This window comes from Corticium candelabrum, chromosome 11 (genome assembly GCF_963422355.1).
Source record: "Corticium candelabrum chromosome 11, ooCorCand1.1, whole genome shotgun sequence".
NCBI lineage: Eukaryota > Metazoa > Porifera > Homoscleromorpha > Homosclerophorida > Plakinidae > Corticium > Corticium candelabrum.
This window is the reverse complement of record NC_085095.1, coordinates 3,612,349-3,640,200: the sequence shown is the minus strand read 5'-3', so window position 1 is coordinate 3,640,200 and position 27,852 is coordinate 3,612,349. Positions and strand designations below refer to the sequence as shown.

Sequence of the window (27,852 nt, the reverse complement as noted above, 5' to 3'; positions counted from 1 at the left end):
AATTGTCATAGCGTTTATGCAGAACTTACTGATTTTGTCCGTGCAGTATACCATCACTTTGATTTGTGGTTTTGATTTGTGATTCTAATTTGTACGACTCAAATTTGGCCATATGGTGACTATGTGAAGGGCATGTGCTGTTCAATAACTGGTGGATCTTGATAAGTGGCATCTTGATACGTGGCACTCTACTGTACTTTTTGTAGGTAGTCTTGGATCATAGAATGAGTGGCTATTCATCTGTAGACACAGACAGGTATGTTTGCATGATTACTGTTAATTACTAATATTTGCAAGGTGCACACCATACTTTTCATTATATTATTATTGCAAATGTAATGGCATGCACATTGTGAAATATACCTGTTGAGCATTAAACCAAGAAGGGTAAAAACCTGTCAGGGTTTGTTGCTGACTATAGCTAAAAGCTGAATGACGTGAAGTCCAGCTGTGCCAGAGCATGTTCCTATAAATAATTTGTTTATGCCACAAGATTGTTGTTGTTGTTATTGTCCTTGTATTGTCATTGTTGTCGTTATTATTGTTGTTGTCATTATTGTTGTTGTCATTGTTATGTTATTGTTGACTCTAGTAGTACAATAGCAAATTGGAACACTTTAGTCAGTCTGATAGGACTTTTATTTTTAAATGTATTGTATGAACTTTTTAATAAATGAATTGTGTAAACCTTGTGTTTAGTGTGCATTTGATAAGGTATTTGGGCTTAAAGGAGGTAGAGTTCTACTATGTGCAAATGAAGGCTGGGGACTGTGTGTACATCCCTTATAAATGGTTAGTTTTGCGTGATTTATATGTACTTTGTGTCAGTTAATGTCATTGGACAGGTATCACTATGTACGCTCATATGATCGTAATATTGCAGTGAATGTTTGTTGGTCACCATTGATTGAATTCAATGTGTCGGATTGCAATTATTCGTATATTAGTGGTGATCATACAATCGAAAAGTATCACTTTCAGGCATTTCATGAAAATTTTCATGGAGTTAAGGACAAGATGGGAGAGCAATTTTTACGACCATCAGATATGAGGTGATTGTTCTTCAGTTGATGTGTTTAAAGGTGCCCGCTCACGATTCACCGCGCACGCGCAGGCACACCCATGCAAACTTGAAATCGTGACTCTAAATTGGTGATCAATGTGCGCGTTTGCCTCGCTCCTCCGTGCAGCACACGCGCGTCACGTGACTATAGACTGTCTGGTGCATGCTTCTTCGTCAATTTCTCACATCAAAGGTTCATTTACAACAATTACTGGAATTACATTAACGGTAACTTTGCAAAAACATTTGTTGTTCATCCAATCTTTATTTATAGTCTATCTAATTCAACGAAAAATCTGTCTAGTCTCAAAACCAATTAATTAATTAATTAATTAACAGTGCACTATTTCAAATAACACTTGTGCACTTATATGCTATTGTAGCTGTAAATAATTACTAATTATCTACTTTGATACATCTGTTAAAACATAAAAATATATTTGAGTCAGTCTTCCCATCTAGAGACGTCCAACAGGAATTGTAGGAAGTGTCTAGCTAGTGAACAGAAGCTCTAGTGAACATGCAGATCTATAGTCGCCGTGAACAGTATAGTCACCCGTGAACAGTATAGTCAGTCGTGAACAGTATAGTCGCCTGTGAACAGGATAGTCGCCGTGCATGAACACCGTATGGCTAGTGTGAACAGGGTAGTCGCCATGAACACTGTATGGCTAGTGTGAACATGCAGAATAGTAGTCGTGAACAGGATAGTCGCCTATGAACGAGATAGTCGCGTGAACAGAATAGTCTCCGCTACTAGCGGGGACTATCTTGTTCACCGGGGACTATCTTGTTCACGTGAACAGGATAGTCGCTTGTGAACAGGATAGTCGCCTGTGAACAGGATGGTCGCCTGTGAACAGGATAGTCGCCATGAACACTGTATGGCTAGTGTGAACATGCAGAATAGTAGTCGTGAACAGGATAGTCGCCTATGAACAAGATAGTCGCCGTAAACACTATGGCTAGTGTGAACATGCAGAACTCTAGTCGTTGTGAACAGGATAGTCGCCTGTGAACAAGATAGTCGCCGTGAACAGAATAGTCCACGCTATAGCGGGGACTATCCTGTTCACCGGGGACTATTCTGTTCACCGGAGACTATCCACTGATAAGCCAGTCTACAACTTCATACATGGTAGATGTCTGTTCAGATGCCATCGCGCTCTGTGCTCCACCCATTTTTGGGTCACGTGCAACAAGAAAAAAGATCGAGAAATCGCTTTGTCGTTCAACAGCATGTTATCTCAAACTGGTAAATGGATAAATGTGTGCATAAAGGCAAGATTTCAACTTTGCGTGGGTGTGTCTGCGCGTGCGTGGTTAATCATGAGCGGGCACCTTTAATGTTTGCTACATTTCATAATGGCCTTTTTTGAATGAAAGGCCTGTCTACACTGGCAACTGGATCACAATCCGATCGTGATAAATCCAATCCACATCGCGAGATGGTTTAGATCACAATCGGTTGAATCCAATTAGAAATAGTGGGCATTACCTTCACGTACGCTACGCGTGTAGTCGGAACATCTAACACTCCTCACTCGTCTTTGTTCTCGCTCACGTTACGTCCCTGTATCAACACTTTCACAAGCAAAGAAGTCACACGTACACATTGGTTATCAGTCACGTGCTATCAAAAATGGGGGGGAGGTATCTCTTCAAAGTGCAGTGTGGATGCTCGCTATCTGCGATCGGGATCCATATGGTCTAGTATGGACAGGGCTTAACAGTCAAAGAAGTAGAAAGGATGTATTAATATGCAATAGTGAATGTTTGTTTTGTCATATATAAACATCAAACTCAGACAGAAAACTTTCAAAAGGCAGGTGGGGATGAGGTGGGTGGAGGTATGAAAACAGATACATTGCAAGAATGAATACTTTTAGTTGGATGGTCACAGACAAACTGGCATGTTTTCATGTCTTTGGGTTTACAATAAATTGTGTCGGATTATTGTATTATAGTGATGGTGACCAGCCCTCAAGTGATTTGTTTCTCTAGTATGTATTGTTTTTAATGTTTCATACTTAGACACTATTTTCGTGATCTTGTTCAAGAGGACAAAGCGTTTACACTTGATGAGCTTACTTTGAAGTTACAAAACGTTAGATTGTTGCAGTGCAATGTTTTAAATGATGAACATGAGTTTGATTGCTTTAGAGGAAAGAAGTCCTGACAAAAACGATCTACTTGGTAAGAGACATGAGTGTTTTGGTTCAAAAGGTATGTATTGTGATAGGTCTTTGATTGCTTGTTTACACACGTGTTATTATTAGATGTTTGATATATTGGATTTTGATGGCGAAAATTTAGTAACTACATTAGATATAGATAGATTGGACCAGGAGGTTACCATTACCATAATTATATATGCGAATTGTTGATGGTGAAGAGAAGCTTGTGTTCTTTAGGCTTCAGACAGACTATCAGGTATTGTAGATGACTTGGAAGACTTACTAGATGATCAGATGGTCAAAATTGGTCCTAATGATACTGGAGACAGATCTGTACCTGTGGATGATGAAATTCCAAACTGCACAGAGAGAGATGAACTCTAATCATGACCTTTGCAAATCTTATTGATACTGGAGAAGTAACATAGTACATCAGATATTATATATGTAATTGTATTGAGATTTGGATTTGGTCATTTGCTTTCTTCTGTCTCTATGTTATTTATGTTACATTTGTTTTGAAAGATATTGTTGCTGTACAAAGACAGTACACTTGAGCACATGAAAAAGTAATAGGCACTCACCAACGTCACTTGCCAATGTCAAACTGACTTCTGTCCACTGACTGCATGGCTGGTTGAAACAATTAATTCATATTTAATTAGAATGAAAGGGAGCACTAAGACGACCGTATTACTCTACACTACTCCCTCCCCACAAAAGTCCGTCCCGGACTACTATAGTACTAAGTGTCTGAGTCTGAAGTGAATAGTTGATCATAGTCCTCCAGCCAGCGTGGCCGCTGACGAGTGCGTCGCGAAAGAGTGGAGGTCGATTCTCCTGCGGTGGTAGGTAGAGCGTCACCCTCATCGTCTGATGGAGCTATGGTACAGTTGGAGAAAGTAGAGGCGTCATCTGGCTGGAGCTGTAGGCGTGGTCACGGTCGACGAAAGGTTTCAGCCGGTTGTAGTGCACCGTGAAGGACCTTCGCCCGCCGTTGGCCAGTCGAATTACGTAGTTGACTGGAGATGATCGCCGGACGATAACATACGATCCAGACCAAGAAAAGGAAAGGCACTTGGCGTGGCCCCGACGAAGCTGTGGGCGGCGGAGAAGTATCTTGCTGCCCGGCTCGTACGGCTGGTGATGGACGCGTGGGTGTGGTATTTACGTTGTTTGGCAGTGGACTCGTCTACTGAGGCGGTGACACTGCGGTAGACGTCTTCGGTAACGACCCGGCGGGCGCAGTGTATGTCTGCGGAGACATGGTGGGGGTGACCTGGCACGGTCGCTGAACGCAGTCGGATGCAACAAGAAACCTACCCTGTAAGGGGTGTCCCCAATGCTGTCGTGAAGCGCAGAATCGTAGGCCAGGTTGACCTCTGGAAGTTTGTAGGACCAGGAATGTTGGACCTCGTTGACTACTTTAGTCAGGGCTTCCACCATGGTACAATTGTGCTGTTCAACAGCACTATTCGCTTGAGAATGCACAAACATTGAACGGCACTCTGATTGGAGGAAAGAAAGTCGGCGGTTTGTTTGAGTGGCGAATGTCTCCAGCCGGTCTCTCTCCGCCGCGGGGGGGGGAGATGACCTGCTGGACACTCAAGCCTAATAGACGTGGGGTCGCGGGGAACGTTGTTCCCCTACAAAATTATAAAACGATCTGTGCCCTGTATATGGTGGTTTGGAGATCTGTTGTTTAGGGTCAGACCAAGAGATGTACCGTGCATTGCAAGAGGAATGAAGAAGCACTAGAAGTGCAAACCCTCGGCCAGTAGGCACCTTGGAGGTAATTAGTCGCGCTATGACAAAATCGTATGACAGAAACGCATGATGTGGGTAACAAAATTAGATGTGAGAACGTTACAAATGCAGCTAGATTAGGCGTTGTTTCTAAATGCATGTTACAAATGTAGTTGTTTCCAAGTGATGGAGCAAGCCAAATGTTACAAGTCGGACAGCCTCGACGCTAGGCCGGCTGGCAATCTTCGCCTTACGTGATGAAGTAACGGGCGTGATAATTGTTCTGTTTGTTGTATTGTTGGAAAACCTAGGTTACACATGTAGACCAAACAAGCCGCTCACCACCGATTTTCCAGCTCACAGGAATGTTAGAGTCTCGCTCTTTTTGCAGTTTTTCTAGGCGTCTTGTCGTTTGTGCCGCTTCTCTATCTAGACGTCGCCTTCTGAGCACTGTACCGTATTTACACAGCTATCCGTCTAACCGCAATTTTCGTTGTTGTAATGAGGTGACACCCAGAGCCAAAACATCAGTGTGGGAAAACATGCACGTGCACATGTAGGTTAATTAGGCGTCTGTTCGCTCTGACTTTGGATACCGTAAAACAAAAAAATGAATAGAGACGCAATAGCCTACTTACAGGTCAGCCGAGCCGCTTCGTACGACAAACAGACGCTGTCATAGACAATGCACGTTCCCCTTCGCAAATTCCCGTCAAGCGCCAAATTTCTGTTGAAGACGACACTAGCGATGTTTGCAACAACACCACGGCCGCTCAGCCACGCACACCCAAAACTCAAGCTGGCAGACTGCAGAACCACTATGCAGAAACACTGTGGAACAACAAAATATTAGAAGTCAGGTAGAGCTACACACCCTCGCTCCTGGTTGTTGTTGGGGAAACATACACGTGCAAATGTAAACTATAGGCGTTGCTTCTATGTGCTAAACCCATAAAGCAAAGGACTAAACACCATGTACAGGACGGACGCCCGATGGCCGAATTCTCGTTAGCAGCTACCAAAGAAAGAGAGGTGGAGCCTCATGATGACATCACGTTCGCCTATTGGTCAGTAATGACACCACTTCTCGTCTATTGGTCGGAATAGCTTCATTTGCATCTGCGCTAACCAACTATATATACGGTCGTCGGGTCGTCGGGTCATCAAACGACTACTACACCCCCACCCGGAATTCCGGGCCTCGGGTAATAAAAACGCGATCGGTATAAAAATGTGGAGGACTTTTCTACCCTCTGGCGCTGGATTCTTTTGTCTTTTGGACTCAAACAAGTCTTCAGGCGTTGAGAACTACTGCAGCCAAGACTACGACCTATAATGGTATCGATTTACAGCAAGTGTTCTCCAACCTCTTGCAACAGCTCTCTATTCGATTGTGGCAACACAAGGCTAGAATGATAATTCGTAGATATTTGCTAGAAATTGAGTTTGACATGTGGGATTTGACTACATATGTAGAATAATTGGGGTTTGGTTTGGTTGGGGATGGTGCTTGTTTGTTGGGGTTGATGTAATAGTTGTGTATACACACACACACACACACACACACACACACACACACACACACACACACACACACACACACACACACACACACACACACACACACACACAGAATTTCATCTTGAAATTCAGCGTGTCGTATCTTCGAAGGGTGGTGTAGAATTTTTGGGTTCACCAGTCTTCGGGTCAACATTTTTTTGACAGCTGTTTTCCAAAAGGATCCAAAAGGTACAGGAATGCCAAGAACATCTTTGTGATCTAGAGAATCCCCAAATGAAGTTACATCTGCTACAATCATGTCTGTCTTTATGTAAATTAATCATCTCCTAAGGACAGTGTCACCAGACAAGACTATTCAATATCTTTTAGAGTTTGATACTTCTTTACGCAGGTGTCTACAGTCTATTTCTAATTCATCCATTACAGACAGTCGTTGGAGTCAAGCGACGCTTCCGATCCGGTTAGGTGGACTTGGTTTACAAGAAGCTTGTAGATCTTCTTCTGCGGAATGTTTGGGAAGCTGTAATGCAACTCGGGCTCTCTCACAACGTCTGATGAATACAGATTTGAACATTTCTTTTTAACAGTTCACAAAGCCCATTTCCGGATATTCCTGGAAAGATATTTGCGCAAGAATTATTACCAGAATTATTACCTGACCGTAAGTTCAAACCAGAAATAGACACCCAACATCATCTACAAGTATTATTAGTTAGCAAGCTTTGGTCAGACCTAAAGCAAGAAGCCAGCATTCGTGATCATGCAAGGATGAACGCTATTTCAGCTCAACATGCTGGGGTTTGGTTGCGGTCATTGCCTAATCCTATGCCATGCACAGCAGGGAGTTTATTATAGCATTACGATTCTGGCTTGGTGTTGGCATCTTCCCTTCTTCGCCTAATTCTGATCTTTGTTTTTGTGAATCTTCGTTAGACGAATTTGGTGATCGTCTCCTAGGGTGAGATCAGAAGACCAACTTGGTTATCAAACGACACGACGCCCTTTTTGAAACACATTATTTCACACTCTTCTTGTTGATGACTCCCGATGTCGACGGGAGCAGCGCTATCACACTGCATCTAAAAGTAGACCTGGTGACATTTTTCACCCGGATTTCCAGCGTAGCTGCCAACTTACTTTGATGTTTCAGTAAGAAATTCTCTCCAGCTTTCATATATAATACAGGCAGCGAATCGTGATGAAGCAGCAGCAGAAGCTGGAGTTTTGGAGGACAGCTGTCATGAAGACATGGTGAAGGCTACTGGAAGTTTATTTGAACCACTCGTTGTTGATGCTCTTGGTTTATGGCATCCTCATAGCAAACGCATGTTGAAGATAATAGCAAGGAAGACGGCATTTTATTGTTGTCAAACTATTAGTAGAACGCTAATGTTTCTTTATGAACAGTTTTCTGTCAAGCTTTGGCTTTTTAATGCTAGACTAATTTTAGTACGCTTAGCACTAGATAGTAGAGACAAAGTTGTTGGAAATAGTGAAATGTCTATGTGTAGGCATGCATTAGGCATGCAATCGAAAATACTATATATATATATATATATATATATATTTATTTAATTTTCTAGTACAATCACGTTATATAGATACTGCAAACTTAGCTACATCTACATCAAACTTCAGCTAAAACTATAGATAGATAGATAGATAGAATTTTATTGGATTTCATGTAAATTTTCTAGTACAAAGACATCAGATAGATGCAGTAAACTACATGAAATGTCAGCTAAAACTCTACCATTAATTAAGTAATTAATGTAGGCGCGCCTCGACAAGCCTGAGTTTATAAAAAGGAACCAGATAGATAGGAGTCCTGTTAAATTCATAATAGATTAAAAATAAATTAATATATAGAGAACAAATTATATTTTATTGCACAGAAGTCGTTTGATCACGAGACAGCAGTCTATGCGTGCTTGTTGGCTGCAAATGGCCTCTCATACAGGCTAAGAAAGAAAGAAGAAAGAAAGAAGATAGAGAACAAAAGTACTAGCTCGGTCGGCATTAGGCTTTAGCCCCACAAGCTGGCTGTTCTGTAAAATTTTTTAGTGTACTGTCATTCAACCATAATCTGTAATTGTTCGTGACGAATGCTTGCGAAACGGAAACGAATATGTCATATGTACATCTGCATATTATAATGTAAAGGTGATCGTGATCGCTATATAGAGTTTATATGCACAGAGAGCAGAGTTGTCCTGGAGACAACTTATGATATCAATTTCTTTCAAACAGAATTACGGCTACATGTCACGCTTGCTTACTAATGTATGTCCATGATTTAGCATTTGACTCTAACCATTAGACTACGCATGCTGTTAGTCGCTACTCGATCATTGCTCAATTGCAAAGATGTCCTTTTCAGTCTGGCAAAGTCTAGCAATAGACGCACAAATGAAAAAAAGTAATGACAACAGTAAAAGATAATTGTTAATTGCAATCAGTCAAAGTGAAAAGTTCTGGTCCATCAGATTTGTCTTTGTTCATCTTCACCATCTTACGGGGCACACATTTCTTGTAGTCATTTGTTTGAGAGACTTTGAGGAAAGCAGCGAGAACTTTTTCAGCTGTCGGTCGTTCTTTAGGATCGTCTTTGAGCATGTCAATGCACTGAGAACGGATATCATTTTGTTCAATCAGCTGAACATGATCTTTTCGACTATTTATTTCTGGCACCCTCCCAGAAAATAACTCACACAGAGTGACTCCCATGCTGTAGATATCTGTCACTGTGGTTTTGAGTGCTATCTTTCCGTCTTGTAACATCCGTTCTGGAGCAGTGTATAGAGGACTCATTGGTCCGACTGATAATTCCGCATCTGCACGTCGAGCGGCCCCTAAGTCTCCTAGCTTTGCTGTCATAGTGATGGAAATCAGGATATTAGTGGGACGAATATCACCATGAAGAATAAAGTTAGCCTGCACAAGTGGCATATTATGAGATTATCTATAACACTATACTTACATTTGATGTATAAAAATTGGTGCTTACGTTTATTGCATGACTTTTATTAATTAAATGCTGCATGCGTGGCTACGGTGTGAGTGAGCCTTAATTACGGTTATACAGTGCATGTTGTAAAAGTGTCAGCCTTAGTACTTGTACGCTACTAAAGTGTACAGCAACGTTGTTAGCCGTATACCTATTTATGAAACATTTTTACATGGTATGGACATGCGCTCACGTGTGTGTATGTGTGTTGTGCACGCATAGATATGCTGTACCTACATGATGTTTACTAAAAGGCTTATCCTTACCATTGGAGAGTGTAGATAATTTAGTCCACACAAAACATCACTTGCAATGTCGACCTTTTCTCGCAAGGTTAGTTGAGAATAATTATGCATAGCATCCAAAGAACATTGAAGGAGTTCCATAATTATCCAAGCTATTGGCTTTTCGCATTCTGTTTCCAAGCAGTATCCGTACACAAAGACGATGTTGGGATGACGTATTTTCAAAGCAACCGAAACCTCTTGTAAAAAGAGATCTCTACATCTTTGATTTACACATAGGACATCATGGACCTTTTTGACAGCAACTGTAGAGCCTTGCCATTTGGCAACAACAACGACTGTTAGAAATAAATAAATAGATAATTGTAATAATTAAAGTTAGCGATGAATATTAGAGGCTCACCTCCAAATGAACCCTCTCCCAGGTTCTTTCCGTCTACAAACGTTATATTGCTTGAGAGAATTTTCAGCATCTCTTTGTTTCGTTGTTCATTCGCTCTTCGTTCTTTCGCGGCATCCTCAGCTGCAGCTAGCAGTCCTTCTTGCCGTTGGACTCTCCCTTGTAAATTCAGTACCTCTTGCTTCATTTCTTTAGTTCGTAGCTTTTCAAACTCAAGTTGGCGTTCCATCTCTATTGTTTCATTACTGTTTTTGGTAGTTCTTGGTACTGACCAAGATCCTGTCCTCACCAATGTTGACGAATGTTTCGCTGCGAGCCCTGCCGATGTTTTAGCTATTGCAGAGGGGATTACTGTCTTGTGGTCCTGTTGCAGAAGAGAAACGTACGCACGTAGTATATTAGTAGTGTATAATAGAACATTTCTCAACATGGGTCATTACCGTTTGAGTACCAAAACTAAAAGTTCGACCGCTCGGTTGAAGCAATCTTTCTGCAATTTAAAGCAAAATCAGAATATTAAACATATACCGGTAACCTAATTTACAGAGCTGATGATGGTAAACGGAGAAAGCGTCCGAAGATCAGGAGGGCCAAATCTTACAACATTTTTACAATGTTATGTTACTATAAACATACACGACTATTTTTACTAACTTTGTGGCTATCGTCTGTCAAAAACACGGTCCATGCAAAACCGAGCGGGGGTGTCTTGAAAGCAAGGATTCAAGGAATGCATAAAGCAATGAACATGACTTCCGGTTGTTTTTCGGTAGTTGGTTTGCTACCTCACGAAACCGCCCAGACATGTACATGAACTCACATGCATGTTAGCAGCCTTGTCATATACGTTCTCTGTATTAACATTTACGTCAGATGCGAACGCCTCTTAACGTGTTTTATACCTTAGAAAATGATGCAATGTATTGCTCAGTCTGTATGAGTGAATTGACGATGTCATAGCACACCTTACATGGTCTTGGTTCTATTCTATTTCGTACGGAAACTCTACATCTTTCTGGTTTTTTTCAAAATGTTCTTATACTTACACACACACACACACACACACACACACACACACACACACACACACACACACACACGCACGCACGGACGCACACACTCACTCACGCACGCACGCACACACACACACACACACACACACACACACACACACACAATACATCTTTGTACATGTAAACGGTTGTATCTTTTGCTATTGCAAGAGCACGAAACTGGGTAGGGCATTAGCAAGACTATATTAATAAATTAACTCTAGTCCTAGGAGTATGGCATGCATGTATGTAAAAATCGAAGGTTGAGCTAAGACGTCTTGGTCGTCCCAACAATACTGTAAAACGCTTGAACTTCAGAAAGTTAATTAAGGTGAGTTATGAGAGCGGTCTCAAACATAGCTATAAAAACCTGTTTGAATTCTTTTTTGAGTTTCTCTAAGTAAAGAAATTATTGAAATATAGGCTGTTCTGAAAGCTTCTCGCTTCCTGTTTCTTTCACATGACGAATGGGAAACGTTTATAATTATGTATCCACTTCGAGTCCAGCTTCTAAGCACAAGAAGCAGCGCTGACTAAAAACTGAAACTGTAGTCATCATTCTAGACGGCAACAGGGGATACAGCGCATCCACTGTTCCAAGAGCATTCCTGATTGCATGGATGGAGGAGCAAGATGTCTGTAAAGACAAGTGTAGAATATGGGCATCACAGTGAATGTATACCGCTTTTGGCTCTTCTTCCTCTTTGAACCTCGCCGAAAGACCTGAATACTTACCGCTCATATTAGCAGCACCGTCACAGCACTGTACACGCATCTTTCGCATGGACATGCCCAAGGTCTTTAGTGTGCTTGAAACTGTCAAGAAGAGAGACTGTCCATCAGTTTTAGGACATTCCCAAAATCCTAAAAATCTCTCTTGAACTTTTACTTCCTCATTGACATATCTTTCGCAGACTAAAATTTGTTTTAGTCTGGAACAGTCAGGGCTTCGTCGCAAATTAAACCAAAGATACTACATTTGTTTAGTTCTTGAACAATTATACTTTCAATAGTAGAACCAATAATATGTAGAATTTCGTTCTGAATCGTTGGGCTTGTATAGGTAAACTGGCCATTTAGGTGACGCTTCAACTACGTGCAGTGCCTAGACAGTAGATCAAGAAGTCCTAAAAATTGTCTCTGTTGGAAGATACACCTTTTTCACTGTGTCCTCTAAATGCAGCCCTTGTTTTCCCAAAAACAATATTGCTTCAAATATTGTTTTGACATTTTGACGGTTCAGTTGTAAGTTATCTTGATGAGCTGAACTTATTTCTGTGCCACGGATGAACCTTTCTCGAAGAGAAGAGCAGTTTGTAACCACACAGGGACAGCCATCTGATGGTAGAGTGACTACTCATGTCCTTTCATGTCTGCTGTTGCCGTTTTCCAATTTCTAAATCCTCTAGTTGTAAATATGGTATCACAGTTACCAATCTTTCCTGTTGTTAGTGCAATGCGGCAAGGAAAGAAAAATGCAACATCAATAGTTGGACTATACTCAAGCCAATCATGCCTAGCATACCAAGAAACGAGTTTCCGCTAAAGAAAAATTTTTTCCTAAGCTTGAGACATTTTCTGTCTTCTCTGGTTTAGTTTGCAAGCCAATTCTAAAAGGGGTATAGATTGTACAGATTGTCTACAGTGCGCAAGATTTCTCATAGCCTATTACAATCCACTACTGACTATATAATCTCACACATGTTGCTAAAGCACCTTGCTTTAACAATTTCCTTTTCTTTAAGGGCGGTGCACTACTCTCCATAATGCCAGCTAACACTGCAACAAAAGAATTCGGTGTGACTCGCGTGGCCGCGTGCTCTGTTGCACGTGCGGCGCGGGCTCTGCTGGAGATTTCTATTGATTCCAATGTGACTTCGTTCACGTCACGTGTTAAGATTCACAATTAGATAGAAAAGCGTAGAGCTAGCTGGTGCAACAGTGCAAGTGCTTCTCTTCTGAATAATTGTTAATTAAGTCGACCAAGCTCACTACTAAATTAGGACTAATGAGAAACTCGTGGAAAGTCGTGGGCAAGCTATTAATTTAAATTCTGATTGATCTACACATTTTTATAAGTCGACACGCCCATTAAAACCGGGGGACCATGGCCCCCTCTGGCCCTTATTACGGTACGCCCATGCCTGGACGTTGGGCATCTCTTGTGCTAACTCCTTTTCTAAAAGGAAAAGGTTAGTTTACAGAGGAGTAAGCCATTAAATGCCAATAAGTGACTTCTCTTAAGAGTCGACGTAGAGAGGATGATCACATGGATAACGAACTATAGAATTTTGCAAGGTGTAAATAATCTTAGTTCAAGTATGGATCTTCTATATAAGGTATTTACCGCATGTTCATATCTAACAAATTTACATCCACCTCTTGTACGATAGATTTAATTTTTGTACAGTAAATTAATATTAATTAGTGTCATTGATATCAATTTCAGTTTCTGTACTCGTGTGTAATGCTCCAGGATACATCACACTATCACTTGCTGTTCAATTTCATTTTTATCATATACACCATTTAATAGCAATTCTCAATTATATTACTACAACGTTAATTAATAGTATTAACTAGTAAATGAAGCTATGTTTACACCGTCGCTTCAGAGCTACCAGCGTGTGTGTATGTGTGTGTTTGTGTGTATGGGCGCGTTTGTGTATTTATTGTAAATATCAATGCAAATTTTATTATACTTTTGTTTTATCTATTGTCATTATCATTAATTAATCATTATCTTGTTGCTAGAATGTATAATTCATTGAAAACACAGAAAAACGTCGATGTGATTAAGGATAATTAGCTAAATCAATGTCCCACACTAAAGATACTTCGACTTCAGCACAAGAGACAGAAGTGATGTGTGTGTGTGTGTGTGTGTGTGTGTGTGTGTGTGTGTGTGTGTGTGTGTGTGTGTGTGGTGTGTGTGTGTGTGTGTGTGTGTGTGTGTGTGTGCGTGTGTGTGTAGTGTGTGTGTGTGTGTGTGTGTGTGTGTGTGTGTGTGTGTGTGTGTGTGTGTGTGTGTGTGTGTGTGTGTGTGATGTGTGGTGTGTGTGTGTGTGTGTGTGTGTGTGTGTGTGTGTGTGTGTGTGTGTGTGTGTGTGTGTGTGTGTGTGTGTGTGGTGTGTGCGTGTATATTTATTGTAAATATCAATGTAAATTTTATTAATTTTTGTTTATTTATTTCATTATCATTAATTAATCATTAGCTTAATTGTTGGTAGAAGATATACGGTAATTCTTTGTAACACATAGGCTCATCAATGTAATTAAAGATAACTAACTAAATACCATCAATATCCCACACTACTTCGAATTCAGCACATGCATGACACCTGCGCAACTCTTGCGCAGAGCGGGCTTGTTATCCACGTTATGTCTCAATTCTGCATGTATAGCGATCTTGCATTACTTGAAGTTCATAAATTAATTAAATATTGAGATGGACATTATTATCATACTTTTATTGAATCATCGCCATCTTTTGTTCCGCTGTTTCGTTGTAGCTAGAGATCGATGCACGTCTCCTAGCTGCATAGAAAATACTGTGAAGTGACATGCATGTCTAGCATCTAGCGACCGGATCCAGAAGAAAGCAGCGTACACAACGTTTCCCACGATTCTTTCTTGCAAGACGACGTCGATCGTTCATCATCAGTCCTACTTAGAACATATTGCTCTCTTGACCGCAGATGACATGCTGGTGGTGCGCATGCAACGGTGCCTAGAGCTGTAGATGCATGGTCCCATGGGACCTTCGCTTGGCGTCTTGAAGAACGATAAAATTCGTTTGTTTTGCGATTCTTTTGTAAAAAGTAACAAACACATACAACTATTACCTGAACTTTACTCTGCGCTTCTTAGTTTGACGACAGTTTGACCGTAAAATGGAGGTTTACGACATCTCGGCTTTTCTGTCATAATGCGCGGGATTGTTACGTCACCCATTGTTGATGTGCCAAAGACTGGTGATTGGCTCAACAAATTCCCGAGAGTGATTCACGCTGACAAGCTAGTATTACGTCACCTACATTTCGCGTTCCAAAACGATTGCTGATTGGCTCGACAAACTCCCCGAGCGTGACACACGCTTGCAAACAAACATAGATAGATAGATAGTTACAAACATAGGTACAAACATACCGACAGACAGACCGGAAGTCAATTCAGCCCGTTTAGAGTAAGCTTCTCGCGAAGCAGTCCACCACTTATTGTGGTGTCCTTCTTTTACGCTCGTAGCTAATTAACAGATTTTTTTTATCTAATTGCTACCTAAGGTCCTTTCATTCCCTAAACGACGCCCTTTCTAGGAAAGTACTCAGGAGGCACAAACCATTTGGTAAGTGCGTACTATACAGAACAAGCATCATAGATTGTACCAGCATTTGACGTCTGTCAAGTCAATGTTACATCATCACTCAAAATGGCGCGGCAGAGTCTCGAAAGAGATCAGAAAGAGGTTGTTCATCATTGCAACACACGCAAAACACACAAGAGCCGAGTCCTAATGAGGTCTTACCTTATTCGATGCATCGCTATACGCGCCGGTAAATTTCGAAAAGAAAAATTGTTGCTTTGGCTTTAGACTCATGCGGTTAACAAAGGCAAATCCATCAAAAGCGAACCAAATCGTCGCGCGGTAGACGATGACGTCGTTAGTGCCACTCCGGTCTATTACAGCCAAACTAGATTCGAAGGGAATATATTTAACTTAATAGAAAAAAGAGCTCTAAACTCTTTCCACTCTCTTAAGTTTACTTGATATTCCTAATTTTTTACATTTACTTATTTTATAAAACGAATACGTAATTATATAGTTATATCAAGTGTTTGTAACTTACCTTTCACCGCTCCTTTCATCATTTTGACTATTTCCGAATGCCTCTTTTTTACAGCAACATCAATAGGTGATCCCTCCTGAGCGCTGCAGCAGATTTCACAAATTTAAGTGCTAATAACCAGATATCTTGCTGCAGTTAATAATATACCTTCTTATATTAGGGTCTCCTCCGAGCATGGTAAGAATGTTGACGCAGTTGATTTGGCCACAATCCGCTGCGTACCACAGAGGGGTTTTGCCATAAGCATCTCTTATGTCAACAGTTTCAAGATAGGCAGCAAGGCGTGTAACATTAAGTGGGTGGTTTGTTTGAGCCGCATAGTGAATTGGAGTAGCTAGAAACTAAACAAGGCAGATGACTACATATTAAAGGTCTGTAGGTTTGGCATTATATATGCCAACTGCTAGCCAGACAATCAGTTTTAAGGAAATACACCATCTCAGCAATGTATGTGTACAACACTATAGCTTGCAGCGCGATTTAAGACTTGCTATATTGTCATGGTAAGTAGTGGAGCTGAGATTAAAATGATACCACCTACCAAAAATAGCCTTTTTGGTATTGCAGCATCCTCTAGACACCCCTATATTTCTTTATTATGCTGCAATGTAAACGTTAGCCCCCACGCCCCTCAGTGTCCGAAACGTGGAGGCACTCCACCTGCTACCATATTTGCGCCCTATATACTATTAGACAAATAGCTATAGATATAGCCGTGCTCCTGGTGAGGACAATTGCGCCCAGCTAGAGAAACAAAATTTACAGGATACTAGCTCATTAGCCCATTGTTCACCCGGGAAAGGTTACTAACACAAAGTTCCCATTTAATATATTCGATTCAGTTATTGGGCGGAGAAAAACACACTCCTGAATAATTCGTCCCCGGTGCATCTGACAAAACGGGATATAAACACACACGCATGCACACACACACACACACACACACACACACACACACACACACACACACACTCACGCAACCACACAGACACAGACACAGACACAGACACAGACACAGACAGACACAGACACACAGACACACACACGCAGAGACAAACAAGACAAGATGGAAGCAATTGGGAATGGTGGGCGTAAGCGTGTAAAATGACACCACATGAAAGTTAGTTAATTAATTGAATGCAAAAGTATGTTTTAGGAAAGCCTACATGCATGTATACAGAAATTCGGAGTCATGCACGCGGGCGTCACATGCTTTCACGTTATCAGCGTGCGGTTTATCTTCTGGTCATGAGAATGCCCATGTAGTTTGACGTATAGGCCGGTACGTGTATGCCCTATCTTTACCCGGTTTGCCTTCTTGGTAGATATCATAATGTGCTACAGTGTGGCGCTATGCCACGCGCCAGGTAGTATAGGAGTGCGCCACGCTCAGAAACTGTAGATAGGAGTCCAAAGTATTACAGCTAACGAATGTTTGAGAATTTCATTCTACTGAAACACAATACTATATTACTTAGTAAAGGTGACAATAGCCAAATCTAGGCTCTTGCAGAATAATGCTAGATGATAGCCTCGCTCCAGACGTAGGCACAAGTGTTGATTGCAGTACCGGATGCGCTGCCTTTGATTCTATTCACGCATGTCTTTCTAGTACCACGGAAAGCACACCTCTTGTCCAGGAGCTGCACACCTATAATCTACTTGAAACTAGTCATGACTTCATGCGAAACAACAACAGTGGTCCACGACAATCAACGCCTGACTAGACAGACTTTCTGTAGTTCAGCTAAGAATCTTGAGCATGCGCAATCGATGAACATCACTAAGAAAGGCTTGATTACTGGCGATCGAAGTTGATGTTCTTGCCAGGGCAGCTGAACGTATCTTACACGCAATAGATACAACGCAAAATCTACCTCATTTGAGATTGGCTCCAGTGCGCGTATATCCCACTACAAAGAGCAAGGACTGCACACATCGCGAACCCACCCATGCCGCTAAGGTCCCAAAAATCTCTAATGAGAACCCTGTAATAAGACAGCCAGATGGTTTGATTGCCACTGTAATAACAATTCGGATGTCCCATTCATGACTCACTTCCGTCTGATAGCTAGCAGGTTCCCTGTACTCGATCCTCCGTACAGGGAACCCATTGAAGCATGAAACAAATAGTTTCAATCGGCGAGAAATCAATCGTCTCTTGTGGCATGTGCATGGGGATTGTATCTGTCAAAAGCTGAAGTCGCACGTACGGAGGTAACGTGGGGATCGACTCCTCGAGAGAGGAGCGTCTAAATACCGAAGCGCGCGTTTCATTGCGCTGTGGAACGCAGCCTTTATGCACGGTTTTGTGGCAATGGCCGTGGCAGTTTTGGCGTGATTAATGTTACAGACAGACAGACAAGCAGGCAGGCAGGCAGGATGGCATGCAGGCAGGCAGGCAGGCAGGCAGGCAGGCAGGCAGGCAGGCAGGCAGGCAGGCAGGCAGGCAGGCAGGCAGGCAGGCAGGCAGGCAGGCAGGCAGGCAGGCAGGCAGGCAGGCAGGCAGGCAGGCAGGCAGGCAGGCAGGCAGGCAGGCAGGCAGGCAGGCAGGCAGGCAGGCAGGCAGGCAGACAGTGTCGATTTCGAATGCAGACCTAACGTTGTTATGTTTGATGTCGACCTAGGATCAAACATTGACCTCGACATCTTTTTGGCGCACTCATGGAGCCCGGAAACTTATCCTAGCTCTAAGCTTGGAGCTACGGCATCTCTAAAGAAAGCCAGAAATAAGGGTAACTATGACCGCCTGGAGGCTCAACATCCAACGTTAGTATATAGACTACCGGTTCTGGACCACTTCCGGTTTTGGTCCAGCTATTTTTCGTATCAGAGTGGTCCAGCTTTTCTTCCCCATCTATTTGATTGGTCTACCCCCTATCTCCCGTCCGTGAGTCTAAGACATACATTACAGTTGTCTATCTAGTATCTTCCGTTGTCCAGGGCCCGCACCCCCATTCGGCGCCCAAGACAAGGAAGCTCCTTGAACGCTCTATTTGACAAATGTGATCTATAATATATACATGATGGTGATACCTCTACATATTCTTGTCGGTGCTCAAGCGGTGCGTTATCACGGTTCGACTCTTGCCGAATTTCCTGTGCGTTCGAAGAAAGTTTTTGGAGTCTACTGGCTGGGTGTTCGAATGCATCCCAATGGAAGAGATCTCATCGTGAGATGGGTCTACCCTTTCTCCTAATCAAAGCATACCCATAGCTGCCACTTGAGGCCATACCACTATGGTACATCTAGCTCGACAACTCAGCGCAACTCACATCCAAGAGGCTATGAACACGGCTGCCTATAGAGGTCACACCCACATCGTGCGATTGTGCTACAACTATACCAAAGTATATAACGAAGTCATGGAATGCGCTGTAGGTGGTTACGAGGAAGTCGGCCGTTTATGTCGAGAATTGGAAGCCTGAATTTCGAATCGGCATGTTATGGGCCTCAAGTGGCGGTCACGAAAACATACTGCGCCTGTTTCGTGATTAGGATGTCACCAATTTCGATCTACCCATGACCTGAGACAGTGGTCGTGAAAATATACTGCAACTATGTCGTGAGTGGCGAGCAACCGACGTCAACAGATCTATGTTATTTGCCGCAAGCGGTAGTCACGAATCCATAGTTCGCCTGCGTTACATTTTGGAGCCCCGACGAAGTCGACCAGGCTATGACGCTTGCCGCAGAAGAATGTCGTGAACTATCGTGCGAGTATGTCGTGATTTGGGAGCCACCGACGTCGACCAGGCTATGTATGGTATGTGCTGCAAGCAATGGTCAGGAAAGTATAGTGTGCTTATGTTACGATTAGGATGCTGAAGAATTCGACTCTGCCATGGCTCACGCCGCCAGGTACGGTGTCACATTGAGATTGTGATTCTATGCCGAGCAAACCGACCTCAAATGGACCATGCTATGTGCCGAACAGGGGGCTCACCAAGAAATCGTGGAATTGTGTTACATCTAGATCGCTATCGATTCAGATTGAGCAGACCCATCACCATCAATCCTATAGAAAGGATATCTTTTAATTAATATGCTTTGGTTTGTCGTACGGCTCCTCTCTGTTACCTTTGTAACCTGCTTGGGCTTATCCGACATTTGCTCCACATGCGGAGGTCTCAGAACACGCAATGCCGAGTCGATCGCCTCATCACCGATTCTATCACGCTCGTGTAGTTCTGAGGTATTTCAACATCTCCGATGCCAGAACGCGCAATGCATAGTCGAGTGCCGTACCACCCATATGCTTCTGGTTGCATAGTTGTAAGAGGTATGTGAGCTCCTGAGTGGGTGGATTCAAACGCCTAATGCACTACGAAGCGCTACCGCACTGATGTAACTTTGTTGTACGAATGCAAGAGGAACCGAATTACCTCCATGGCTACATCAACAGTTAAATAAAATTTTGCGATCTAGTAGAGAGATAAAAATTATAGACATAACATGTTGTGTACTTGCAAAGCAGGCAATTGGTAGGGCATGGGCACATGCCGCGAACCTCGAGAGGTCATCTAATGGCCAAATTGTAGGACCACCATCCAGTACGACTACGAGTGTTGGTATTGCGCGGTCCACACTCCGAAAAACTTCGAATAGATCCATCCCATATCTATAAAATGCGAGTGTGGTGCAAAATTTAAATTAATTAAAATGGTGTGCGAATGGGAATATGAAGGCGTGAAAAGGGGTAGCATCTACGACATAGAAGACCCGAGATCGGAGTCAAACACCCATTACTTCCAATTACAACATCAAATATTATCTCAAAAACAAATTGGAACGCTTCAACCTCACCGAGGCTGAAGAGGACGGTTGCAATGAGAATTCGACAGATAGACCAAATATGGTATAGTCTCCACCAAAGAAAACTCATCAAATTGAATTTTATTCTATCCAAGATATTCACGCGAATGGGTCTTCCAGAGCAAACCCGACTATGTACACCCACCACCCAAAAGACTCTCATCAATCATGGAACACAATTGAAGATCTTATCCAAGGGTGGTGAGGGTGTCTACAGACACCCAACTGTTACACGGATCGGGATATCCTTTCCATTTGACCAACGCACTTCAACCCTATATTCGTATCACTTTCTCAATATGAATCAAAGGTCGTCTTCCTTTCAACAATTTGAACCCGATCACCGATTTTGAATTTTGATCGTTTTACCAATACTTCATAACCATACAGACGATTCCAAACGAGTGGTTCCTTTTTTTCTGGCTTTGGTGGTCGTCATTTGTATAAATCTGTGATAGGAGGTATTGTATTGTTTCAACAGGTTATCCAAAACGTCGACATACCTATAGGTCTGTTGTTGGTCAAGGAGACTTTCCATATCGTCGTTTTCAGAGTCCGATTAAATCTTTCTGCCATATATATGGTTTCTGTAGCGGGTTAGCTAAGGATCCCAGGATATATGGGACAGTTTTGGGGGTTCGTTCTAGAATGTTCTAGACGTTGCATAGTGTGCTTACTGCTAGCTACAAGCCCTGACGTTAAGTAGTAATGAGTACGTTAGTTGCGGTTGTAACTGAACTACATTACAATTGACGCTGCAAACAACTATAGCCTTGTGTTTTGGCTAGCGCCTACAATCTGTGGTAGCTTGTAAGAAGATGGCTGAAAACCCGCTGCTTGGTTGCAAGGTTTCGAGCGTTCGTGCAAGTCAATTGGCTCTTACAAGAAAGACGAGAAAGAAGACTCACTGCGACGTTTTGTCAGTTGGCAGAAAATTTTTTTGTCTTCTACGTTGCGTTAGCTGGCAGTGACTACAGGACTGATGAGACTAGTAAGCGTCAAATATTTACAAAGTGTCTCAATAGAAAGATAAAAAGGCGGTTTGAGAATTCTATAATGCCAAAAGACATATCAGAGTTCACCGCGGACGAACTAATTGCTCAAGTAAAAACTTTTTTGACGGAAACATAACGCCGTAGTGAAGGGAGTGTTTATTGCTGGTCTGTCTGACGAGCATCTGTTACAAAAACTGTATGAAGAGGAAAATTTGTTATCCTGGCATCCGACGAAGTTTTAACTTTGCAAGAACCATAGCAGGAGCAAAGCAGAGGGTAGTGGCTATCCGGAACAGCCGTACCTCAGAAGAGGATATGTCAATTATCAAAAGGAAGTCTTACAATGGTTTTTTGTATGGTGAAAATCAAAGGAGGGCGGGTGTTTGGATATGCGGAGACACTACATACTACCAGCGAGCGAGTCCAAATCGAGAAACCAGCAGAAGGACATGGGCTTGCTTCAAGACAACTGGAGGTGCAGGAAAAGAACGTTCATTAGAGACAACTAGAGCTCAAAAGAATTATCAGGTCAGATCTTCTAACAAGAAGAGTGGAAAAGAACAATAGCGCAGGCAGAACAGAGTTCATGTTCAGAATGTGCATCACAAGAATGTGAGAACGTTGAGTCTGTAATAAAGGACGTGTGCCCAATTGAAAGTGTTCAATTGACCCCTCAAACGGTTTTGGTGGAGGTGCAGATTCAGAAACAATGGGTGACTTTCAGGTTAGACACTGGGCTGATGTGTCATTAGTAGAAGAAACACTGGCAGAAGTTGGGGAGCCAAAATTTAAGTTGAGTACAGAAAATTTGCGGAATGCTCCAGAAAGACTAATGAAGTTCAACGGTGCTTTCACCACCGTTATCGGGGCTATAAAGTACTTGTAAAGTTGAATGTTCGTCATGGCACTGGAACCAATCTTTTGGGGATGGACTGGATATAGAAAGTTGCGTTGTCAGGCGTTTGCATTGAATATCTGACAACACTGGGTGAAAAGTCAATTGCTTGTGGTATATGTCTTTCAGGCATGTCTGCCACTGACGATGAATGCCTTGGATTGAGTGAGATTTTCGATAAATATGCACCAATTTTTGCTGATAAAATAGGATGTTGCAGTCAGGTGGTTGGGATTCAGGCAAACCCAGACGCTAACCTCACTGTGTATCCATTTCGAAGACTTCCAATCCACCTTAGAAGTAAAATAGAGGAAGAACTGAAAAGGAATGTGAAGAGGAAAGTATTGGAACAGGTCGATACTGCAGTCTGTGCAGTCCTCGCAGTCGAAGTTATGAAAAGGTCAGGAACAATTCGAATTTGTGCAGACTTCAAACCACTGAATACATTTCTGTCAGCGGTTTGGCATCATATTCCTCATCCAGCTGACTTGTTTAGTATATTAGGCGGTGAAAAGAAATTTTCCAAGCTTGATCTGATGCCTAGAACCAGCTCAGAATTGATGACAACAGTCAGCCTTATCTAGTCATTAAGACTCATACGGGTTTATTTAAGTTTAAGCGCCTTCCATTCGGGATCAGTCTCGCTAGCCCTATTTCAGCGAGTGATGGAAAAGGTACTGACCAACTTGGATGAGGGCAGAGTGCTTTTTGATGACATTATCATTACTGGGCTAACTAAAGAAGCACGTTTGCGAAATCTTTCTGACGTTATTGAAAGAATTCAGCGAGTCTGTTTGATCCTCAGGATACAAAGGTTGTACTTTCTTTCAGGGCTCAGTTACATATCTTGATCACGTTATCGATCATCTCGGTGTTCAAGCTTCAGAAGAAAAGACTAGAGCGATTCAGCAAATGAGTGCCCCACAAAATCAGGCTGAGCTTCGTTTCGTCTTAGGAATGATTGACTTCTTTATTCAATTTCCCCAAATATGGCTGAATACACTGCTGCACTTAATCACTTGCTACAGAAAGACAGTTCCTGGGCCTGGTCTTCCAACGTGCAAGCAGCATTTGAAAAACTCAAAACAGTCACTAGTTACGTTACCAATTCTGGCAACATATGACCCAAGCATCCCGTTGGGATTATCATGTGATGCAAGTGAGAAGGGGTTGGGTGCATGTCTCGATCATGTCATGGAAAACGGTAAAGAAAGATCCCTACGGTATGCATCTAAATGTTTAATTTCATCGAAAAGAAACTACTCTCAAATTGAGAAGGAGGGTCTCCCAATAGTGTTTGGAACACACAAATTCAGGCATTACCTTCTGGGTAAAAAATTTCCACTTCGGACTGATCACAGACCTTTTGTTTCTCTCCTTGATGTTATAAAGGTTACAGCGCCGACATGCTCAAGCTCTCGTTTAGTGCGTTGGGCTTTTAAATTGTCTCAGTTCGATTATCAGATTGTTTACCAAAGTTCAGCTTCTCATGGAAACGCTGATTGCCTATCCCATCTTCCTGTGAACTCTGATGACAAGTTTGATGAATTCAGGAAACACTGAGTGCTATGTTGCTAAGTTAGAATGCCAGTTGATTCAAATGGTCCAATTCAATATCAGGAGCTGCTAAAATATGTCAAAGCAGATCTCATTCTCCAATGTGTAATTCACTACATGTATTAATGTTTGGCCATCACGTCTGAGAGACAAGCAAATGCAAGCTTTTGCGTATTGTCAACAATAGTTGCCTGTAAGAAATGTGTTCTGAAACATGCAGAGACAACACATATTGTTGTGCCACGTGCCATCAGACCGAAGCTTTTAAAACAGTACACCGTGCCCATGTTTGGTGCAGACCAAATGAGGGGGCATGGCCATGGACCAGGGATACATTTGGTGGCTGGGACTACACATAAACATAAAAGAAATGGTGCAACATTGTCAACCTTGTGCCCTGCGCCAGCGCTCTCTACCAACTGTGCCACTCCATCCATGGCAATTCCCAGACTATTTATATATTAGAACACATGTAGACTTGCGGGACCATTCAAAAACAAACTGTGGCTTCTAGCAGTTGACGCTCAATCTAAGTTACCTGTAGTGTGTCAAATGTCAGTCGGATCTACATCAACTTTTCGGACTATCCCATGTCTCAGAGAGCTTTTTGTTTGCTTCCGTGTTCCCAAACAAATGGAGACAGACAACGGCCCGCAATTTGTTTCTGCAGAATTTAAACAGATTTGCAAACAACAGGCTATATTACACACGTTGTCTCCGCCCTATCACGGTAAGAGCAATGGCCAAGTCGAACGGTTTGTACAATCATTTAAGCAAGCCGTTCGAAAGCTACTTTTGATAAAGTTGTTACAGATTTACTGGCGGTTTATCACAACACTATTCATACAACAACAGGGAATTCACCAGCAAGACTGCTATTAAATAGAGATCTCAGATGTCAATTCGGCTTGTTACTTCCTTCAACCCCAAGGATATTAGATGGAAAATTGAAGGACAGGTTGTGGGAGTCTCAAGTTAAAGCAATAGACTATCCATGAACTATTAATTAAACGGCTGAAGACCAAGACAAATTTTAGGAAGATGATTGGGTCTTAGTTTAGAGGGAGGGAGGGAGGGAGGGAGGGAGGGAGGGAGGGAGGGAGGGAGGGAGGGAGGGAGGGAGGGAGGGAGGGAGGGAGGGAGGGAGGGAGGGAGGAAATAACTACGCAACTTTACTGTCCATTTACTGCAAGCGTTGCATTAGAAAACGCAAGAGATTGCGCAGTGTTAGTCTGTTACAGTGTTATACGTGAAATGTTCTTCAAAATTTAAATTCTAACTTCTCGATTAATGAATAATACAAGGACAAAATGTTAGGGAATGTCCAAATTTTGACCTATACACATGGTACGTCTACGTTTCTTCATTGACTGAGTATTTTATCAACTACAAAGTGTTTTAACTGTTTTAAGAGTATACTATATCTTATTTATGTACATCAAACTCACTCTGTTTCTTTGGGTTGCATCTGCTCCCTCTTTTAGCAGCCTCCATACAAGGTTATCCAGACCTTCAGCTGACGCAAGGTGCAGAGCTGTTTCACTACCCTTAAACAACACAAAATAATGTCATCTAAATCTTTCAGATGGTCGTTGCCTCTGACAGGCAATGCTACCAATGGTTTAGTCATGCACTGAATGGTGTATGCTGCTACGTCAACAGCCTATTTGCCAATGTTGTAGCTAAATATATGTTCGTAGTATTGCAATTAGTTGCATTGTTCCAATTGTGTAATTGACTAGGCAAGCCAATCTTAAAAGGGTTTGCATATTCAGCTTACTCTGTCAGTTGAATTCACATGCGCTCCTTTGCTCAAAAGAAATATTGCCATTTCCTCATGCTTTTTGTGGGTTGCAACTAGCAGAAGTGGTCTTCCCTACAAAGAAATGTAATATTTGTAACACCCAATTGATGCTTTGAAAAATGTACCGATATATTCGTTCCGTTGACGTCTGCACCAGCTTCTAGTAATCTTGTTACTTTGTTGATGTCGTTTTTTTCAACAGCTGTAAACAACTCTTCCATCTTCTATTATCAAAGAAATATATTCATAATATTATACCTATGACTCTACAAATTCACACACGCACAGAATAATGGTTTGACAAATCTTCTAGCTGGCTGTTAATAGACTTGTGCTCCACTGGCCAGTAATAAACTGTATGTCTACACAGCGTTCGTTTCTTGCTAGTGCTCGTCGCAAAAGCACTGCCAGGGTTTGTGCCTCTAAACTAAACTTGTTTATTGTTCTAATTTCTAGCTCCACTGTAACCTTAATTTAGTACAAGAAATGTTGCTGTGCAACTCAGCCACTCGTGTCATGAACCTAGGTCGTTTACAGCGGTGCGGAGTTGACAAATAAACGACCTTAGGTTCACAGTCGGCTTAAAGTTACTAAACCCTAACTGATATTAACGATAGTCTGAAAATGAAAATGCAGTGCCAAAACGTACTTGGCGCTGGGCATGCTTTGATTCGATGGACACTACCACGCATACCGGTAAAGAATCTAGGTATGACTGCACGGTATAGTGGTTTGCATCTCAGAACTAGTTTAGTGTCACCAGACGTATACGTTTGCTTGGCCAGCTAGTAGGAGTCAATCGATCCTCCCTTGACATAGGACGCGTTCTATTGGGCTCTTTCAGGCTCTTCCAGAAGAGGCTCCGTGTGCGCGTCCCTATTCTAACTTCTACAGTTCTGCCGCTGTTGTCTGGAGAGCCAACTCTACCGACTCTGCTGCTAGTTGGAGGAGCACGCTACTCTTCCAACCTCTATCAGTTACCTGACTATACTGCTCATCTAAGAATCGGTAATGAGCGTGCGAAAGCACTACAATTTTAGCGCTATATACAGCGCCATGCTCCAGATGGGGCACCCCTCTCAGAATCAGACGACAGACAGACAGAATCATAATCTCATATCATCGCTTTCATCAATTCAAGCATGTTTAGAGTCATCGGAGACATACTTAATGTACCCGAGGCATAGGAATGGTATCGGGGTAGAGGGCAACCGGGATGCCACTAGTAGAGATCCTCGTTTTCTTCCACTTGTAGCTCGCTTTGACATTGCATCTCTAGTGATCATCGGTTGCTGATTGGGGAAGCCATGGCCACCGTGGTTCCTGCGCCTAGGCTCTAGCATATTTCTTGACACGTATACCGAAATATTCGATTTCCAAAGATAGCTACTAGAATGGTTACAGTAACAAATACACACCCTACTAGTACACTCAGTTCGGTTACGCCCCCACAGACGATGTATTTTCTTTAATTAAAGCTGCAAGACTCTATGAAACTCTAAATTCGCTCTATGTAGTTAATTCTTCAAAAGTTTCCACGAGTTTGCTAGGTGTTCTACCTAGCGCAAGCCAAAATTATACTTCCTGTTCACTCTAGTGTAGGTTGTAGGTTGTGTATAAAGTACCTATAGCAGTAGTGATTGTACCTTTCGATCGAGCGTCAAGTGAAAGAAACTTCAGCGAGTTCTACGACGGAGAAGATCCTACTCCGAGTCACGTCGTGGTGG

At 42.3% G+C, this 27,852-nt stretch overlaps 2 protein-coding genes across 2 annotated transcripts; both read right to left on the bottom strand.

The window, feature by feature from the left end:
• Positions 1-8,711: 8,711 nt before the first annotated feature.
• On the bottom strand, positions 8,712-27,849 carry LOC134186888 (probable serine/threonine-protein kinase DDB_G0281745). The gene is made up of 10 exons (XM_062654969.1): positions 27,772-27,849; positions 26,251-26,349; positions 26,102-26,197; positions 25,770-25,863; positions 16,206-16,399; positions 16,059-16,141; positions 10,600-10,649; positions 10,163-10,523; positions 9,781-10,097; positions 8,712-9,441 (listed from the first exon to the last, which is right to left on the bottom strand). The coding sequence occupies exons 5-10, from the start codon at positions 16,232-16,234 to the stop codon at positions 8,953-8,955; spliced, it is 1,329 nt and encodes a 442-aa protein (XP_062510953.1). The 5' UTR covers positions 16,235-16,399; positions 25,770-25,863; positions 26,102-26,197; positions 26,251-26,349; positions 27,772-27,849; the 3' UTR covers positions 8,712-8,952.
• LOC134187127 (ankyrin homolog) lies at positions 24,444-26,346 on the bottom strand. Its single transcript, XM_062655246.1, has 5 exons — positions 26,251-26,346; positions 26,102-26,197; positions 25,770-25,868; positions 24,578-24,670; positions 24,444-24,512 (listed from the first exon to the last, which is right to left on the bottom strand). Exons 1-5 carry the CDS (start codon positions 26,344-26,346, stop codon positions 24,444-24,446), a joined length of 453 nt encoding a protein of 150 aa, XP_062511230.1.
• Positions 27,850-27,852: the final 3 nt, after the last annotated feature.

Excerpts from the sequence above, each read along its gene's own strand:
- LOC134187127 (XM_062655246.1), bottom strand. The coding sequence starts at position 26,346 with ATGGAAGAGTTGTTTACAGCTGTTGAAAAAAACGACATCAACAAAGTA. Across the intron at positions 25,869-26,101 it reads ATGTGAATTCAACTGACAGA|GGTAGTGAAACAGCTCTGCA; the intron begins GTAAGCTGAATA and ends GTGTTGTTTAAG. Across the intron at positions 24,671-25,769 it reads ATGCAACCCAAAGAAACAGA|TCCCAGCCACCAAATGTATC; the intron begins GTGAGTTTGATG and ends GTTTATGTGTAG.
- LOC134186888 (XM_062654969.1), bottom strand. The coding sequence starts at position 16,234 with ATGCTCGGAGGAGACCCTAATATAAGAAG. Across the intron at positions 16,142-16,205 it reads GGAGACCCTAATATAAGAAG|CGCTCAGGAGGGATCACCTA; the intron begins GTATATTATTAA and ends AATCTGCTGCAG. Across the intron at positions 9,442-9,780 it reads ATTATCTACACTCTCCAATG|GCTAACTTTATTCTTCATGG; the intron begins GTAAGGATAAGC and ends CCACTTGTGCAG.